This window comes from Mya arenaria, chromosome 5, assembly GCF_026914265.1.
Source record: "Mya arenaria isolate MELC-2E11 chromosome 5, ASM2691426v1".
In the NCBI taxonomy this organism is placed as follows: Eukaryota; Metazoa; Mollusca; class Bivalvia; order Myida; family Myidae; genus Mya; species Mya arenaria.
In genome coordinates, this window is record NC_069126.1 from 41,806,250 (window position 1) to 41,827,849 (window position 21,600).

The 21,600-nt window shown below is 35.3% G+C and overlaps 1 protein-coding gene across 1 annotated transcript; it reads right to left on the reverse strand.

The window, feature by feature from the left end:
- Nucleotides 1-1,963: 1,963 nt before the first annotated feature.
- LOC128236108 (tripartite motif-containing protein 2-like) lies at nucleotides 1,964-21,528 on the reverse strand. The gene is made up of 3 exons (XM_052950966.1): nucleotides 21,005-21,528; nucleotides 4,384-4,642; nucleotides 1,964-3,544 (listed from the first exon to the last, which is right to left on the reverse strand). The coding sequence occupies exons 2-3, from the start codon at nucleotides 4,535-4,537 to the stop codon at nucleotides 2,748-2,750; spliced, it is 951 nt and encodes a 316-aa protein (XP_052806926.1). The 5' UTR covers nucleotides 4,538-4,642; nucleotides 21,005-21,528; the 3' UTR covers nucleotides 1,964-2,747.
- Between the last annotated feature and the right edge of the window lie 72 nt (nucleotides 21,529-21,600).

Genomic DNA, 21,600 nt, shown 5'->3' on the forward strand with positions numbered 1-21,600 from the left:
CCTATCTAGCTATCCTGAAAAAAAAGAATCCCCGATAGAAAACAAACAAAACCGAATACTACATGAGTGACATCCTAATAGATTATATACACCTGACACAGAGCCCCCTAAGTATTTTCTAGACCATTCTCAATTGTTTGGTAGATCTGCACTGCAAAATTAGTTCAAATAAAACGTTATTTAAGGGTGTTGTTCATGGGGATCTCACAGAATACACATTTTTATATATATCAAATTCTAAGAACACTATTACAACGTATAAAGCTCAGGTTGTTGCTGTAGTAGAAGTAGTAGTAGTAGTACAATGTAGTAGTAGTAGAAACAGTAGCAGCAGCAGCAAAATAAGCAGCAGCAGAATTTGCAGTTAAAATGGTTATAAAGTGAAAAGTATAATTCAAATTCAATGTTTCCTTGATAATGACATGAAATTAGATAAAACTACATTCCCAACTTGTAGTCGAATTTGGCCGTCTTGAGCAGTCGAATGTACAAGGGCATCATCGACGGACCATGGAGGTAAGCTCTACATGATGTTCGTTACTTATGAGTAGGGACATGAGCGGTCACTCTTGACAATATATTATTTCTCAAATGCCTCTCCTTCAACACCCACTATCTGAGTCAGAATGGACAAACAAACTAAATTTACGCGCGTGAGTTTGTGTGTTGTCGCGTACATTGTCAAATTCAAGCTTAGTATATGTAGGCGTGTATGAGGAACACGGTCGAACGCTTTCGAAAAATCAAGGATTATTTTATCAAATGCCTTTATCATGTGTTACGGTTTGTATTTTGTTAGCCTCAATTTGTGTCATGCTGGCGCTGACAATACAATGCTCTAGTATCTTACAACAATTACTGGTGTGCGACACGGTCCTTTAGATGGCCGAATCATCTTGACTATCACACTTCTGGAGATAGCACAGACGTTAGCGCCAGCTATCAGGTATGACATCTTCTAGCAGTACATTAACTGTCATACGTAGATGACTTCCAGCGTTGGGGCTATTTCGTCCAATTGAAAGGGTTACACGGCAACGCCAACACCCAGCGGGTAGCCATGTACATGTATACCACAGACAAGGGAAAAATGCATATATGCTTGCGGTACAAAACGCAGACAACTTGGAACTTCTACGATAATAAGTACTTAGGTTCGATCCCAACTTGGAACTTCGACAACAGTAAGTACTGAGGTTTGATCCAAACCCAAGAGTCTCGTCGATGATAAGTTCTGAGGTTCGATCCCTATTTAGAACTTCGACGATAATAAGTACGTAAGGTTCCCAACTCAGAGCTACGTCGATGTAAAATTCTGATGTTCGATCCAAACTAGGAGCGTCCTTCACGATTAGTACTGAATATTACCTGGGAATGGTAAATACTTCGTATTCAAATAGCATATTGAAGAACTGCTCATATGCTCCTCTACATAACAGCTCTTCCAAACTTATTTTACTTGTCCGTCATGGCGACGTAAAATCCGCCTTACCAGTACAATATTTTGGAAGGGCAATGTTGTGCTTTAAAGCTGCACTTCCACAGATTGACAGTATTGACGTCTTTTAAGTTTTTGTTTCAGAATCAGCTGGTGATGGTATCAATGTCTTCAATTCAGTCATATAAGATAACTCACAATAGAACAGATCTCAATTGTTTCAAAAACTATCATTTTTTCTTAAAGAGTTAGTAACGCTTTTAGCCATAATACATCAATTTTCGAACGTAAATATGAAAAACTGAGATCTGATCTTTTATCAAAAGTCTTGTATCATTAGTTTTAAGACATTTACGCATTTCTGGCTCATTCCAAGACAAAAAATAAAAAGTTGTCTAAACGATCAATCTGTGAGAGTGCAGCTTTACATATCCAGTCCATTGATATTTTCAACGACCCGAATATCATACAATACTAATATAGTATCTAACAAAAAGCGATGATTGAAAACGATGCGTGTTTATGTAACCATTTTATTAAAACAATTAAACCATGTTACAAGTATATGTAACCTACGTGATTGTGACTCTTTTAATAAGTTATACATGCGGTAGCACATACTTATATTTATATTTATAGCTATAAAAGATGTAGTATACTACATGTACATAGCGATAAGTGAGTGTATATGTATAGATGTTATAATACAAAACGGGTCATTGCGTATACTAGTTTCTCTAATAACAAAAAAAAACATCAACATTTCTTATCAAGTAAAATGGTTCAATATACAAGAAAAGTGTTAATCGGAACCCGTTGGCCATTTTTCATCGAAAACAACAACGGATTTATATGTACGGTTTAAATGTCATAATTATTTACATTTAACTACACTGCAAGTAGATCGCGTAGTAATTTCTATTTAGCAGTTAAGCCTAAGTTCTTTTACTCGTAGGAAAAATGTTTAAAAAAACACTAACCTGCGAAACAAATTTAAATTAGTAATACCAATTACACGTTGAAAAAAAACATTATTCAATAGTGCTATTATTGATTTTACGAACTACTTTTACTAATGCGCCGGCATACATCCGAGGTTGTTTTCGATGGAAAATGGCTGAGGGACTCCGATTGAAATAGTGGTGTGCTGCCTGCATTTGTTAACATTTTATGTTCATAACATTGCATTTGGTTAAGATTATCTCTACGTATGACATACTTACATGGATACTAGTAATTATTAAAAATGACAAAGCTACTAGTACTCTACTCTACACTTGAAAAAAACGTGGTTAATATCAGCTATATATTATACAGAAATTGCATAAAGTAGTAGAGAGTTTAGTGATTTAAAATCCTCCGGATTGTACTCCAAGATTAGCACCTCGTGCTTGTCATTGGCTACTGATTGCGTCACAGTGAGACGACCTGATTGGCTGAACGCGATGCATTTCGGGTAATTCAGTCCGTCCTTGGCAGTGAGCACTTCCCAAAGCCGACCATTTTTAGTCACAATGTAAGCGGCGTTGTTGCATATAACCACCGTGTTGTCAAGCGAATCAGTGCATAGCCCCTGCAAAGCGCAGAAATTGTCACCAATACGGTAGTCATTTGCGTTAAACAGGCGGAGTAACTTCCCCTCAAACTGGAAGATCTTAACTGAGCAGTTACCAGAGTCGGAGACAATGATTTGTTTTTTCGTATTCACTGTCAGGTAATATGGATGGTCAAATTCTTTTGGCGAACTTCCGTAAGTACCAAACTCGCTATAGATACCCCCACTAGGGTATAACACGTATATCCGGTGCTTACATATATCTGAAACTACCATGAAATTGTCGTGGGTTATTGCTAGCCCACATGGGAACTCCAGGAAGCTGTCATTCCCAAACTTATTTTGAAAATCACCGTTTTGACTAAAAACCTTGACGCAAGCGTTTACACTGTCAGTGACGGCTATACAATCATCGGTTGTCATAGCAACACATACTGGATAACACAGATTATGCAGCTCGTTTCCACGGTTACCAAATTTGTGCTTAAAATTCCCGTCACTTCCGAATATCTGTATTCGATGATTTTCTGTGTCTGTTATGACGACATCACCTGAAAAATGGAATAGTTCTTGTGAGTTTGAGCAGGAGATTGGTACAATTTATACAATAATTTAGCTCATATTTATTTGCAAGTGACATTTATAGCAGAGATGGAAACCTTGTTCTCTTTAAACCTTTATACAAACAATAAGGAGTGTCTACAGTCCATTTGGTGCATCGGCGATTGCCATAAGAGTCTGAGAGAATTAAAATAATGTACCTTCGACCTTATTCACTGCTCAACACGATTGGAAGCTATACATTACGACTGACAAAGATACGACCTATATCATTAGGTACACCTTATTTATTCGACAATATTGACTTTCACACAGGTAAATAGCCACAAGTGTAATCCAAGTTCTACTTGTAAAGTTAATTGCCCATAGGTGTATTATCCATATGTTTATTGCACCAGTAGTGCCTGCTTTTGTTACTGCCCCCATATGGACATGTTTAGCTCATATGTGAGTATATCTTTCAGGGGTGTACCCAGGAATGGACGTTAGTAGGGGTGTTACTTAGGGGCACGACTTTTTGACATTCGCCTCTCCCTCAGAACCGAAATTTCAATAGTTTAAAATATTGGGGGAGGGCAGGGTGGTGGTGTTGGGGGTACTCCCCAAAGATCATATTAACTATTTCTAGACCAAAACTGGTGCAATTTGATCGTATTTTATAACTTTCTTTCTCCGATGTGTTCACATGAAAAATAATATATACTATTATATAATATCTTTATATTATTGTTTATAATTATTGGCATCAAAGCAACTCAATTTAATGACCACGTATGTATTAGTAACCATTCACAGTTTAATAACCATTCTTGTATTACAGCAGTTTTACCTGTTTTTGTGATGGCCACCCCTGTGGGCATGTTGAACTGCCCCTTGCCTTTCCCCTTCCGGCCGAACCTGCGCACGAGCTTAGACGCCTCAGCCTCCTCCTTCCGCTCTGTGACGTCAGCTGTGGGGGAGAGGAGGCGCCGGATGAGGTACATTATCGACTGCCATTGACCCGTGTTTGAGGGCTGGGCGGGACGGGACGGACAGGTTTGGATTTCCGACAGAGCGGTCAAAGGTTTTGTGGTTCCACCACACTACAACTGAAATGATAAAGTTAAAGTTTCATTCAAATGTACTTACAAATCACCTTATTCATTTTAGTATAACTCTGACAGTGCAGGCAATGATCTTGTCTTTTGATTGAACGTTCTCTTATCACGCACACATGTACAAAATAGTAAAGAAACAAAGTAAAATCAAAATATTTTTTATATGATACCTATTGATGTATTCGGAGCTATACAAGTTCCTGCATTCATTAAAAGAGTATACCATGGGTATAGCTGTTTTTTTTATTTCTCGGGGTCATACTATATTCTGTGGAAATTTGCATTTTATATTTCCTATACATACACATGTATGAAAATGTTAACCTCTCTGTTAAAGTAATCAGATGTAATTATATCCAATCATGGAAAACCTTTCTAGTAGTAATACTCAGATGAATAGTTAATAGCCTAAGGAAAAATCTCTATTGTAAGTCTCTGACGAATATTCAATGGCTAACATCACTAGTTAATAAGACATATTGTTAATGAATAAATAATCTTTATTATGTTACACATGGGTAACATCTCTATTTTGTTACGGATATATTTAATGGGTAACCTGCCTTTTGTGCTTCTCAGACATATTTGAATGGGTAACCTGCCTTTTATGCTTCTCAGACATATGTTAATGGGTAACCTGCCTTTTATGCTTCTCAGACATGTTTAATGGGTAACCTGCCTTTTGTGCTTCTCAGACATATTTGAATGGGTAACCTGCCTTTTATGCTTCTCAGACATATGTTAATGGGTAACCTGCCTTTTATGCTTCTCAGACATGTTTAATGGGTAACCTGCCTTTTATGCTTCTCAGACATATTTGAATGGGTAACCTGCCTTTTAAGCTTCTCAGACATATTTGAATGGGTAACCTGCCTTTTATGCTTCTCAGACATATTTGAATGGGTAACCTACCTTTTATGCTTCTCAGACATATTTAATGGGTAACCTGCCTTTTGTGCTTCTCAGACATATTTGAATGGGTAACCTGCCTTTTATGCTTCTCAGACATATTTGAATGGGTAACCTGCCTTTTATGCTTCTCAGACATATTTAATGAGTAACCTGCCTTTTATGCTTCTCAGACATATTTGAATGGGTAACCTGCCTTTTGTGCTTCTCAGACATATTTAATGGGTAACCTGCCTTTTATGCTTCTCAGACATATTTAATGGGTAACCTGCCTTTTATGCTTCTCAGACATATTTGAATGGGTAACCTGCCTTTTATGCTTCTCAGACATATTTAATGGGTAACCTGCCTTTTATGCTTCTCAGACATATTTGAATGGGTAGCCTGCCTTTTATGCTTCTCAGACATATTTGAATGGGTAGCCTGCCTTTTATGCTTCTCAGACATATTTTAATGGGTAGCCTGCCTTTTATGCTTCTCAGACATATTTTAATGGGTAGCATGCCTTTTATGCTTCTCAGACATATGTTAATGGGTAGCCTGCCTTTTATGCTACTCAGACATGTTAATGGGTAGCCTGCCTTTTGTGCTACTCAGACATATGTTAATGGGTAGCCTGCCTTTTATGCTACTCAGACATATGTTAATGGGTAGCCTGCCATTTATGCTTCTCAGACATATGTTAATGGGTAGCCTGCCTTTTATGCTACTCAGACATATGTTAATGGGTAGCCTGCCTTTTATGCTACTCAGACATATGTTAATGGGTAGCCTGCCTTTTATGCTTCTCAGACATATGTTAATGGGTAGCCTGCCTTTTATGCTACTCAGACATATTTGAATGGGTAAACTGCCTTTTATGCTACTCAGACACATTTGAATGGGTAAACTGCCTTTAATGCTACTCAGACATACATGTATTTTAATAGGTATCCTGTTTTTTTTATGCTATTCAGACATACATTTGTATTTTAATGTGTAACCTGCCGTTTATGCTATTTAGACACACCTTTATGGGTAACCTGCCGTTAAAACTACTCAGACAGATATTCCAATGAAAATAGCAATGAAGTTTACTATTACCCCAAAAAAGTATATATTCAATTGGTGTCCTACTTATTCTGCTTTCCAAAGGTAACTAACCTGTTGTGGTCATCATACATATGAATTTATTTGCTTACATGCATTTTATGTAAAATGTCAATCAATCATATATAGCCAAACACCGTTGGCTCGAATTCCTCGATGGCTCGAACTTGATGCAAAGGACCCATTTATTAGAAAATGAATGTAAGCATTATCGCTTGGCTCGAAATTTCTGAGGATCGAGGTATTTTCGCCGGTCCCTGGGAGTTCGAGCCAACGGGGTTCGACTGTTTCTAATGTTGTGGGGGTTTTGCGTTCTTTATCTGTATCCCTCAGACATTATTGTAAGACATTATATTGAGTGGGTGTTTTGCTTTGACATAGTTAAATTCCATGGGTAACTAGACGATAATTACTCAACATATCTTCAATTGAGTATGACTTGCATTTTAAATACTATATACGATATCCTCATTGTGTTAATTGCAACTAATACTTTCTGGAAATATAGTGGACCCACATAACGGCCAGAATGTCGGTATTAGAACGCAGGGCAACGATATCACATCGCTAAGAATGGTGGAACATCGTAAGGAAAAAGGCATACATGTTTAAACATGCTAAAAAGATTCAGCCGTTGCACTGCCGGAGCATGCAACGGGAGTACAGATCTAGGGTAACGAGAATGATGAATGGAAACTGTTAAATTATTCCATTTGTTCTACCAGCTATTTTCGGAATTTGTATTTGTAATAGAAGATAAGACAGCTGTGGATGTATGTAAGTTGATTGGTGTGTGTCCTACATCACAAATCTAATAAATATTTACTAAGTACGGCAAGATAGTCATACCTACATTAGGAACAGACAAGAGTGCTTTTGCTTAATTTAGATTCAAATATAAATTAAACATTACGTTTGGTAGACATTTAAATACTCCCCATATGAAAGATTTGTAAAATTTGTTTGAATCAAACCAACAGGACAGTTAACGATGGTTAATACAAGTATATCATTATTTTTCCATACAGTAAATTCGATAATAGCATTATCCTTTTAATTGGCAAACATCTGGAAACAATTTCGATGATTTCTACTCTTTACTAGGTTCTGAAAATGATGAAAATAAAGATACGATATCAAAATTAGCGATGTACATATCTTAAATATAATAAAATTTAAGTACCTCATATGCATGTGTAAATTACTTTTTATGAACATTCTATGCATTGTGACTACAATTATTATGTTGATATTAGGTAATATTGGTTTGTGGCCTTTAATTGCTTTAATTAAATGAGTTGAGTTGAGTTGAGTTGAATTGTCACTGAATATTCCATTGTCAAGTAAAGAAGCATTATAAATCGTGGTTAAACCGAGAAGTGTACAATTTGTTTTGGCAACGTTTATCTGAAGACGTCTTGAATGAGCTGTACGTATAGTTATGTAAATGCTATCAAGAACACAGATTTGCTTCTTGCCCGTCACCAAATGAGGTTATGTAAATGGCTGCTGACTGCCGGGTCGTATTCATATCGAGGAAATGCTAACTAAATACATTCTGTCTTGTGCGTCACTTGATCATTCATATTTAACGTCCAATGTAGACACGGCGTATGTTCCGCTCACTGAATTATCCGTTAAACAATAGCAGTGAGCTCATTGACAAGTCAAGTTTCAATATTTTTCTGTGCCACAACACAAGCAAATCCAGGAAGACCAAATTTCTGGCTTGTTATTCCATTTATCGATATTTACAGTTCGTTCTTATATATCTGTTGGGTGTTTTTATCAGAATTTTTTACTCTGCTCTGTTATTTAGCCTGTAGATGCTTACACAAAAAGCTTAAGCATGAGACTTAAGTAAAGTAAGTATTCAAAGAGTTACACTTAGAACATGATCGACTATATATAGTTACAATGACGTCAGAGGAAGCATTGAACTGCTATAGAGTTTCTATTTGCAAGACACTCATTGCGTGTAAACAAGCAGGGAAATACTTGGAATGGATTGGAAGTAGATCTAGACGGTGTCTACCTGGTTCAATACTCATACATTTTTAAAGCGTTCCGGGTGTCCGGCGTATTTATGGGCGCATACTTTTCTCATGATACAGATTTACAATTATAGTCTCTAAGGGGAAGCCACGCATTGACTTTGTGGTTTAAATATAACCTTGGAAGACAATATACACCTTCTAAGGTTAAATGTATAGTACAAGGTCAATCAGAAGCTATTGTAAATCTGTATCAGGTTTATGCAGTGTGTGTATACCAAGTGATAAACTACGTCATATATGCTACGTCGGAAGGCAACATTTTGCTTCGAATGAAGACTTAAATCAAAGATAACTTTTCAATTACTACACCATTTTAAATAAAACAAAGGGAAGTCTATGCCGCGTAAAGAGCCCGCCTTCGTTTTATTACCGAAGTTTTATATGGTGATAATTTCATCAGACACTTGACAAGACAAACCTGTTTCCAAAATAATGTTTTGACAGTGCTCCGTCAGACGGCCGTATTTTGTAAAGGTTTGTCGAAGTGTTTAAGAAACTAAACTCACAATCAAACTCTGGTAAAAGATCGTAAGCCATTTAAAATGGTGAAGAAAACGCGAAGTTATCATTGTTTAAATTCTTCGTTCGAAGCAAAATATTGCCTTCCGACGTAGCATTTATGACGCAATTTATCACGTGGTATACTCACACTATTATGAGGACATTATATGTAACCCATCAAATCTCTACAGATAAGTACGGTTACTCTGGAATTAGCTAAGACTTTGGGATATGTCATCTTATAAGTATCTATCCGACCCGAGGGCACGCGCGTAAGCCGGTAACGAGGCTTACTGATGTCACATAGCGCAGAAATTTTAAATAACTAAAAATAGCGTTTTTTTATGATAATTTATTTTCAATTTGAATTAAAAGTCTTGCAAACATATATATTTGATTGCGCTTTATTGAAATGGCATAATATATTTTTCATAAACCATACAATAAAAGAAATAAGAAGTGGCGCGTTGTTGCGCGTGACTCATCTTACATGGGGTATGTAAGATGGGTTTTTCCAGCACTGGTCACATGACCGGAAACACACGTCCGGTATGCAAGAATCAATTATATTATACTACATGAATGGTGTAAATGCCAGCAAAGTCTTCATGCACAATTTCTACACACAGTACATTTATATTCAGCATATTTAAAAGAGGTAACGATAATGGCATCATTGCCAAGACGAAATAGCCCAGTCCTCCCTTCGGCCAGTTTACGTTACTAATGGCATCACGAGGGAAAACAATTATTGTATTTTAAAGTTAGTTATTGAATATATTGCCCGAGTAATTGAAATGGAAACTTGCCATTGAATATTCAATATGTCTGTTAGAAATAATAGGCAGATTACCGATTGTATAATAACCTACCAGAACACATTTACATGGAGAGTTTCATATCGATGGCCTCACTTCAAAATGCTGAAGCTGCATTTTTTTTCTTTTTCGGAAATTTTACATCGCTTAAACCATAAAGGCGGGCTGCATCTAACTGCAAAAGGCCGAGTCAATAGTCCTTTGAGAAAATGGTGTTGATCATGTGATCAAAATGTCGAGCAAAGATTGGATAGCTCACAGAGAAGCAGAAATGCCGAACCTTTAAAAGTTGTACCTACAAAAATTGTAACTTCGGCATTTTGTAAAATAAATGTGTGATCAAATACCAAGATAAAATAATAAAAACGTTGCTACTGAAACTATGGGAATTTGTAGCTTCATCATTTGGAAGTCAGGCTATCGATATACATATTACGTATGTATAGGATATTGATGGAATATTTTCTGATAATATACTTTAAAGAAAGTACCCTATTTAGCATGAGCATGAGGCATCAGTGGTGTTCCTGAAGCAGTTTGAATTGTACGCCAATATTCTTGAGAGCCGTGGAAATATGAATGCATTTTCTAATTTGGTTGTCTCTAAATGTTATTTGGGATGTGAGAGGAATGGGGGTCCCCAAACATAGTTCGTGTTTTGAAGAACACAATAAGGAACCGTTTTCAAGAATACTGAACGCCAACCTATCTTGTTTGTGTATACAACTCATTAGTCTTCAGTTCTACTTCTCTAGATGGAGATATAAGCACATGCCTGTTATTAGGAGCCAAAACTGATTTATACGCCCTAACGTATGTATGCCTAGGTACGCTCCTGGACACATATGTATGGGGAATATGAAGAGCTGGTTACCCTTTGAATATTTATCTCAGTAATGATCGTATATTAATACACTCAGGCAATCAAAAGTCAAATAATCTTATATTTGTTGTTATTTTTTCAACAATGTTTTAAAGCCAATAAAAAGGGACAACACAAATAAAACCAGATAATTCGCATTACATTTTCTCCCGTGCCCATGTACCTGATTAAAAAGTGCAGTTATGTCAAGTATAAATGATATAGAGGATATTTGTTTATTTCAGTGTAAGATTGTATTTTATTTCACGAGTGTCATAGAAAATGTAGTTTTTTTATGATCACGAGTGAAATTAAATACGATCTTACACTGAAATAAACAAATTTTCTGTTTCTTTTATGCTTATTTTCGGAGTTTTATTTGTTTTTTATTTATTTCTGAATTACCCCCTTTTTTGAAAAGGGTGGGCTTTACGCCGCTACCCGTGGGGCGCCCCTCATGCATAATTATAGCTGTCAACTCTTCTACTTTCAGTTTGCTGAGAAATAGTTCTCTGCTATTCATTCTTATAGCTTAATATTCGCTCGTTTTTTATTGCAAAGCTTTATGAACAGTAAACAATGAAGTATTATTAGTGTACATATGTTCCAAAAATAATGAAAACACTTTTTATTTTAAGATGGATATGAATCATAACCAAATTACTACGCCGCTATTTAAAGAATGAAAATTTGGAAGGTCAAATGTGTTAGCAAAACAAATGTGGATACTCATTGGATTTTAGCCATTTTTCTTAGTTTAAGGCTGCATGTACGCGTGTTTTATAGTAAGTTAATATTCAGTCATCTTACTGTCAGATACCAGTCTGTTTCGCTTTAAAATGTTTGTTTTCCAGATATTAAAAGAGTAAATGCCACGCTAGTTTGTTGACACATTTTGAGGTGTGGGTGGGGTAAAAAATATCGGATCTATCTTTAAATTGTTGTGTGAATTCTCCAGGAAGCTCATTTTACGTACTACAATGGTTAACAGTTCAAAATACATTTGAACGATGATATAAAATTTTATTTATGTTAAAACAGTTGTTTTTGTCTGTAATTTGTTTGGTATGAAAGCAAATGTTCGAACATTCAGCTTCAAATATCAGTAAAATGTTTGATAAACGGGATAACCGGTAATAAACGGTAAGTTGTTAATTTCCAATTATATATTTATTTGTTTAAATTTATAAAACATTTCTTTTATATTTTTTTAAACATTTTTTTGACATAATTTATTGAGGTCCAGTGTCCTGTTTTGATCAAGGCAAGTACATGTAACAACAAAGGAATTTAAAGTAGTTCTGAAAGTTGATATTTTCACTCCTTATTTTGCAGTGAAAATATCAAATTGATATTTTCACTGTTGTTATTTCACTGGTAAAACCCCATATTTCATCGAAAAGCATGAAAGAAATAAAGTAATCCATCAAATATATTATGTTTTAAGGAGTAAACGTCAGGTTACTCATTGTATTAATACATTTAATACATTGCCGTTACTGGTAAGAAAGCCAATCGTATTTATAAGCTGCAGACAAATATATATGTATACACGGCTGCGAAACAGTGGCTCCAGCTCTTTTAGGAGCTGTGTATAAAAAAGAGCCAATGACACTTCCGAGCTAGAGCAAAAAAAAAACGGATCATCATAAAACGTAAGTATGACTCGTTATTTTATCTAATATCACAATTATTAGGGCTTTTTTGAGAAATCGGGAAATGCAGTGCCATATAAATATGTTTAATTTTCACACGTATTTCGGTTATTTTGTAAACATACTGTTTATGGAGTTATAAAACCGATTCTCCCATCAAACACATGCATGTTTACAAACGAAGTAGAACATTTTCACCAAATTTCAGCTAAATTTCACTCAAGAAGCTTACATTTAAGATAAAACCAATATTGTCGAGTGCTTTTATTTTGTCGGGAATAAAAATGACCGCCTGTTTACCGGAATAAGCATGTTATTCTCTTTTTCTAGGTTGAGCTGGAGCCAAAAGCCAGGGAGCTGGAGCCAAAGCGTGGAGGCTGAGCCAATACGCTGTATAATAATACACATTTTGATGAGAAATATCGGCAAATTCCGAACGCTAAATTTTTTATTAATAAAGATAACTTAATAAAAATATTGTTGTATTTCTTAAAATATATAATAATAGATTCCAAAATAAATTAATTGTAGTGGATCAGCTCGATAAGTTATCCACAAGTTATGTTTTGGCTAGTTTGCACGTAAAAGAAATTTGATTGATCAACAGTAAGTATTGCATTTATGACGTTGCGCACTTTTTGTCGTCATAAATATTATAGAAAACATACAATTGATAAACATAATACAGACGTTTTAACAAATCTGGTCGCGGAAAAAATACAGTCTTACTTTTTCAACTTGATATGACTTTCGCTTGCCATTTTTACCGGAAGTCTTGAACTGCATATGATTAAAATTACGTCATACATTGCTGACGTCACGTCACCTAGTCTTCTTTTTGGCGGAAAAAAATAATTTTATTAATTTACCAAGCCGTTAAATAATGCGCATTGGTAATTTCTGTTACATCTTACTTGAGGTTTTTGTGATGTTTTCTATTGTTATATGTCGAATGAAATATATACTAATTAATAAACATGCAATCGCATTTACTAATAGGGCGATAATTTTGCCTTTCTTGTCAAATTAGAATGTATACAATCGTATTTCTAAAACAATTTTCATGAAGCATTGAAGTGTAAAAAAATAACAATTTCCCGATGTACGCCAACAACCTACGCAACGTCTTACCTGTGTAAAAGAAAACAACATTTAATATATATACAGTAAGCACCGCCTTCGTTTTATTACCGAAGTTTAATAAGGTGGTTAGTTTTATCAAACACTTCGACAAACCTGTTTCCAAAACAATGTTTTGTCAGTGCTCCGTCAGACGGCCGTATTGTGAAAAGGTTGGTCGAAGTGTTTTAAGAAACTAAACTCTCAATCAAACTCTGGTAAAAGATCGAATGCGGGGCTCCTTAAGAGGCGCAGACTGCGCTATGTTTCATTTAAAATGGTGAAGAAATAGTGAAGTTACCTTTGTTTAAAGTCTTCATTTAAAGCAAAATATTGTCTTCCGACGTAGCATTTTATGACGCAATTTATCACGTGGTATACACACATTGGTATAACACAGCAGCCAATTGCACAAAACTAAGTTATCCAAAAATTATCTTTTGGCTAGCTTGTACATGAAAGCATTTTGATTGGTCAACATTATGTATTGGACAAGTATTGACCAATCAATAATCATCATGGCTAACTTTAAACAAACGAACGAATTAACCAGTTTTATACAACTGTACATTAATTAATTTTGTTTGGTGTTACGCAAATGGTTATTGATTTGCCAATATTGGACCTAATACGACTATTTGCCAATCAAATCATTTAAATGTTCAAACTAGCCAAAAGAAGTCATTTGGACAATATATCAAAGTTTTATAAAAACTGCTGCTGGTGAACATAAAAGATATGGCAACCATTGACTATATGGTAACGTGTTTGAATAATGTTGAAGACAAACTGTCCATTTTATATAATTATGTCTGGGTTTCACAAAAGGTAAATTGTCCATTAAATTAATTGCATATGTCTCGTTTGTCTGAGTAAGATAGAATTCAAGTTATCCGTTGAATATGTGTCTGATGAATATACAATTCAAGTTACCTACTGAATATGCGTCTTAGTAATGCTAAGTTCAAGTTCCCATTAGAATATCATATAAACTGATTGTTATAAAAGGCAAGTTACCGATGAATTGAACTACTTGAAAAACATGAAACAGGCAATGCAACCATTCGATACTCTACAGTTATTGACAAGGGAGTAATTGAATATGATATTCCCTGGCAGAAAATCATAGTGACAGCTACGTCCTTGAAACTGATGTAAAGGATAGTATAGTGGTGTTCTTTATCGACCAAGAATATGAGTTAGAGAAAACTCAGAGCTTAATAATATAAGATTTATTTTGCGTTCCTGATCGCGCTCTGGACCAATAGGAAACTCTATTTATAGGTCATCTTATACAGTTGTTTGAGTAGTGTAACATCCAAATTACCTATTGAATATGAACATGTCTCTATGCACCATATAAGAGGGGACCCATTGAATTCAATGTGTTATAATGTTTATCATGTACAGTGGAAAATACAGCGACAAGCCAAGAAGCCTTTAATGGAATCAAGATTGTGTTTGAAGCCGCAAGGACCAAAGCTAAACACACACACACAACAAGTATCAAATTATCCCTGATATATGCCCATCAGTGTGAGTTATATAATAAATATTTATTTAACAAATATTATCTGTGAGTAACATGACAGGGGTACCTAATACTGAATATGTGTCTGGGTATAATGTAAAAGAGGATAAATGTTTGCTTCAGTGAATATTTGGATTTTGGAATGAAACGATTTTGAATGCCAGCTGACTATTATAACATATTAATTCTTTGTTCGTCACAAATATGCTTCATGAATATTATAGGTTATCTTACACTAATTTCGTTTGTGCAGACAACTTTCAGCTGATTTGAATCACTCTCGAGTCCGTTTAGAACTGGTGTTCTTTTTGAGAGGGCAAAAGCTGTGGATAACACCAAAACTCTATTGGCAGTAACTGACTTCATGTCGGTAAACCTAAGTCAGCATTTGGTACCTCAAATTACATCCCCTTCAAGTAACTTTCGATCTGTTCTCGAAAATAAACGACCAGGCAACCGTTGACTATAATCTTACTTTTTTTAAATTTACGTTAAAGGCATGCTGATATTTTTTTAACAACATGAATATATACAACTATACCAAAGAATGACGTCCATTAACGCTGTTATTGGCCAATTAATCTGTGATGCCATAAACGGCATAGGAATGTCCAAGAAGTGAGTAAGTAATTAATTAATGATGCAGTTGAATTTTACAATGAGCCAATAATTTGTAATGATTTTGCTGAATACAATCGATATAGAGCGTCTGTATCGACAGTTAAGGTACAAAATGAAACAATGTTCAGAATGACAGGATCGAACACAAGCATTACATAGACATCAATTGCGAACGTGACACCAACTCATTGTCAAAACTACTGGATTATGAGCAGAATGTAAAGTGGTTGCGACGTATTATTGACAGAGGCAGTAAAATATATTTCTATCATGCTGAACAGTTCAGAAAGTATCGGGATCAAGCACAAGGAGCAACTAGACAGAATATTGCTACAGAGACAGTTAAACCGATCCATTGCCAAAAACCCTTTAAAATATGAGCAGACTGCTTTCAAATTTCGAAACCATGCATCAAAGGAAAGTGGTTTCGACTGATTCTTGACAGGAGACGTAAAATGTTGCGGGTTTAAGCTACAAGTTTGACTTCCACTCAAACCAATATGTTATGCTTGGTCATTTAAACGGTATGAAGTAAAGATCATTACCTCATTTCCGGCATTTTTCCCGTAAACAATATCACCCGCGATTCTTTACAGGAGACGTAACTTTCTGGGGATTAGAGCTACACGTATTACCTCCACTCAAACCAATATTTATGTCCAGTTATTGATATGGTATATGGCACAATGTGGCACCAGTCCCTCAAGTTAAGAATTTCAAAAATATCACCAGTGATTCTTAGGTAAATTTATGTAACCAGTGATATCAGTGCAAAACGTTTCGGACGTTTAACAAAAGGTAAAAACAAAAAAAGCTTTTTTGTAAATTAAATAAGCTCCTTTTTAGTTAACATTTAAACAGTCCTTTATGTTTTAGATAAAATGAATATCCCACTTCACCAAAGAATGACATCTAATATAGCTGTGATTGGCCAATTACTATTTGTAGATAAACGGCATTAAAAGACCCAAGGAGTGAGAGAATAATGTGTGATGCAATAGAGGCTTACCATGAGTCAGCGATTTGTAATGGCTGGTTACTAACGGATTTAGGAGGGTATCCCTATATTGTTTAAGTTTACTTTTTATTAAGAAAATACACTAAAATACCCCAGTTCGGACTAAACCAAGCCAATTTTTCTCGGGGGATGACTGGAATTTATAAAAGGCTGGTTGTTGGTTCAATAAATGTCTAAGTTATATAAAACGAGTTCTGTCCATTGTCTATAAGTATGGCTCAATAATACACAAATGCACCATTTCCGACTTAAACTGGCCAACATTTTCTCGGGGGAATGTCTGGTTATATATAAGTATGACCTACACTCATCCAATCTTACATGTTTTGCCAATGAAACGGTATATAGCACAGATCATTCCCTAATGTGCGGAACAGATTCGTTCCCGATACTTTCTAAACAGTGTGTTCTACTGTCATGAATCAATTGCAACCACGTTGCATTCTGCTCATAATCTAGCAAATTTCCGACCATGAGTTGGTGTCTCGTTCACAATGTGGTCAAGGTAATGCATAAAAGGATCTTAGTCAAAACTTACAAAATCTGAAATATGTGGGGGTACCATAGGCGCAAACAAGTCGATTCTGTCATTTCTTGACCTTATTTTCAATTAAGATACTAGCAAAAATTTAGTTATATATCTATTTACACTCATATATAGCAAAATAACGAATATACGACTCTTAAGATAATTTTATTTTACGACAACAATCTTTAATGTTACAGGCCCCTGGAACTTTCTGGACATTGTTTCATGGTATTATTTTGTTGAATATTTGTGAATAAAATAAACCACACAAACACGTTTTTTTTTAATATGTGTCTAAGTTATATAAAAAGCAAGTGCGGTGCTTATTCTATGATAATGTATTCATAAAATTAGGGTTTTAACTAAAGAGCTGGGGCCGTGATTACGAACAGTCTCAAGTCCAAGTCTAGACTCAGACTCAGAAAAGCATTTTCATAAAGGAAGAAAAAAATCATATTTATTTCATTTCTTTTACAAAATGTAGGTATATATTAGTAAAATTATCAAATAGCAATATGTTTCAGCACGTTTTACCATGAATGCTCTGATAAAAAGAATATTACAATGAAATGAAATTTTGCAATAATGAGTCTTGAATCTGAACTCAGACTTGAGACTACTCGTAATCACTGCCCCTGGACCCTGCCCTTGTTTGGTAGAACCCTTCTGTCTTTATAGAATATATCCTTAAGACTTTCAAATATTGCATTTGTTTTGATTAAAACTTACAATAAGATTATAAATACAATACATCTTTACATATTTGACAGTTGTAATCGAATATTACTTCAATTAAACACAATTCTTTACATTTTCTGTCAACTTAATTATGCTCATGTGCTTCACAAACCCGATACAATGTATCCTGTTTACCCTTTGTACCCTGTTCCTGTTCTGTAGCACTCTGCCCTTTTTAAAACCTGGCTTAAACTCTAATACAATAAAAGATATGCTACCGATCGATAATACTAGACGGGTACGTGTCCAAGTAAATATACGTATACAATGTATCTCATTCAGTAATATAACACCTAGTGCTAATCTAAGTGTGATATTAAGCACGTCGTACCCATTAATATATAAATAATACAAAATCATCGTTTATATATTTATGTTTAGATATTTGATACTATATGTATCATGTTAGTAAGTCGTATATTAAAAATATTTTTTTTAACATGCATACGTATACGAAAGACAAATAATATTCTTGTACTAACTTTGATCAATTGCAATAGAACTATTTTCAGTGCATCCTTTATATGTCAATAATATTAGTTGCTCACTGCATAGTATAGTTGTAATGTTAATATATTTATATGTAAGTTTAACAAAAAATACTGTAGAGTTTACTTGTAATAAAATATGTTCTGTTCTGTTCTGTTCTGCTTATATTGATCATATTATATAAAGTATTGATTATGTTTCCTAACCATTCCATATAGTATAAGGTTTAACTCTCTAAGTATGCTTTCAAACGACAAACCACCCTACAATTGTTTTGCGAATCAACACAATCAGTTAACATAAACATTATTGTTCATGACATTTAAGTCGCCGATATATGTTCATGTTTTAGCTTCAACTTTTGTGAAATTGGAATTTTGAATGACAACGATTTTGATGTCCTGAGTGAAGACAACGAATGTCATGCACATTAGTGTTATGTAACCTTCTTAGCCCCACTCCCGAAACTTTCCATCTCCTCTCCCATACAACATTCAAACTGTTCTAGAAAATGTTCTAATTGAAATGAATATCCAATTAATCCAAAAATGACGTCCTTTGTAGCTTCTATTGGCCAATTATTCGGTGGCGCCATAAACAGCAGAAGGAGTGAGTGAGTAATTTATGATGAAGTTGAATTTCATCATGAGTCAACGATTTGTAATAATTTTGCTGAATACAATCGATTTATGGCGTCTGTATTCACAGTGGCAGGAAATAAAGAGTGAAACAATGTCGAAAGTGCCCGGAACGTATAAAAGCAATGCTTAGAGAACATTTACTAACGAGACATCGACCCTTTGCCAAGAAACGTTCACAAAATGAGCAGAAAACAAAGTGGTAGCGACTGATTCTTGACAGTGGCAGTAAAATGCATAGAGTTTAATGGTTTGTTTCAGACAAATATTGAAGAGTTTGTACATTGTAGAGCGCTCAAAATATAAATGTTCATTTTATGACCGGTTCTCTTTACCCTAAACGACTTATCAATTTGAGTTGGACATACAGACATATTCAAGAACATTTGATTAGGTACAGAATGTTTTGCTCATCAACATTATGAAGGGTTTGATCTTTGTTGCCAAATTGTTATCCTATCTGTATGTACATTGACGCAGTGGGGTTCAAGACTTGGCAGTGTGTATTGGCACAGAGAAAAAAAAACATCAACAATAATGGTGAATCCTTAAAAAGTACTTTCGGCTCATTAAGATCACGCATCGTTTCCAAAGACCTCACGTAGACAAATATGGTAAACGCAAACTGTGTTTGGTGTATGTGCGAATGTTCATTTTCGGCAAATCGCTGCAAGTTGTCCGTTGTCTTGAAAAAAATTAATCTTCAGTGTCGGGTTGAGGATTCGAGGCGCTTAAAGCTGCACTCTCACATATTCACCGTTTTGACATTTCTTTTTTCATTTTTTTTTTGTCTTGAAATGAGTCAACTCAAGTTTTGCAAATGTGATATAAGTCTGCTGACAATAGATCAGATCGCAGCTTTTCATATTTACGTTCGAAAATTGATGTTTTATGGCGAAAAAGTTTCTTAAAGCGTTAGTGGTGCTTTTAGTCATAACACATCAATTTGTGAACGTAAATATGAAAAACTGCGATCTGATCATTTGTCAGCAGTCTTATGTCACTGGTTGCCACAAAAAGGGCTAATTCCAAGACAAATTCTTTTTTTAAAAAGTTGTCAAAACGGTCAGTCTGTGAGAGTATATTTAAGGAGCGCTACTAAGGTTGTGCACCCTTCCACACGAACGCCAAAATTCGTGTCGGAACATAAAGGGAGCTTAGACGTCCGATGCCGCCAACATTTTGGCTAATTTTACTTTAAGATGGGGGTGGGGGGGTCGTACCCAATGTTGAGTTAGATGGATTTCACTTATTTAAAGATCGCTAGCAAATTCAAATGGGTAGGGGCGCATCCGGCTCAAACCACCTACCCCTCTGGATTTGTAAGTGATCTTTATATAAGAGTTTTAAAGCTGCTAAATATTTGGTATCAGTTACGAACGGCAGTACAGACGTGTTTCAACGTTCAGTTGATTCAAACTCACTAAACCATCAAACAACGATAGCTTGTTCCACCAGAACCCATTTCTCAAGGCTTTGGACGTAACTTGTTATAACTTCGTCTGAGACAAAATCTATATAAATGTAGTACGCAAAATGACTCGATTATGTTGTGGCTCTTCCTACTCAACGCAAGTCGCCTCACATAATGTAATTAATATTATTGGTCAAGTTTTAAATCTCTCTCAAATGACTGAATGGAATAAACGGAAATCGATTGTGATTTTCACACTCATTACATGTAAATATTCTGTTCATGGACATACTGGAATTCACCGAGTCATAGTCATTGTAAAAAAAAGACACAATGCTCAGATAATCAAAGTCCTTTATACTCACCTAATTAAATATTTACAATATATTCGAATCCAGCTTGATTGAATATATATCGTGGCTGAAGAAATCGTAGCAAGGGTGAATCAATATTTCCCGAAGCCTTATCCGAGTAACAAATCCGAGCTTGTTTCTAAAAAGTTGTTAGTACGAGGTCCATCAGCGTCGGATAAATTCCCATAGTGTCGTTTATAACTACTCCTTTTCACTCCTTTTCTATCCTCTCGCAAAGAAACTTAAGCCTAAGACAGTGCTATTACTTACACTTAAAACCAACTCAATTGATACCGTGCTTTATTGACTTCCCCTTTGGATTTCCCATCCGTCAGATAATTGCACCTGAGTGGTCAAAGAATCGTTGAGGCTCTTATGAAGATGGCGTCAGTGCACAAAAAGATATCATTATCTGTATAAATCCGCTAGAACAGCATAATCGGAGGCAGTCTCTGTCTTGCCATTGCTGAGCACCAGTTGTTATGAATGAAGAAAAATCTATACGTTCCTACAAACACCGCTATTGATTCGCAGAACTGAAACAACTAGCTCATGCTCTATAGTATTTTTAGTTTATGCTTTAGTTACCAAACCCTCTGAGCCGTTTG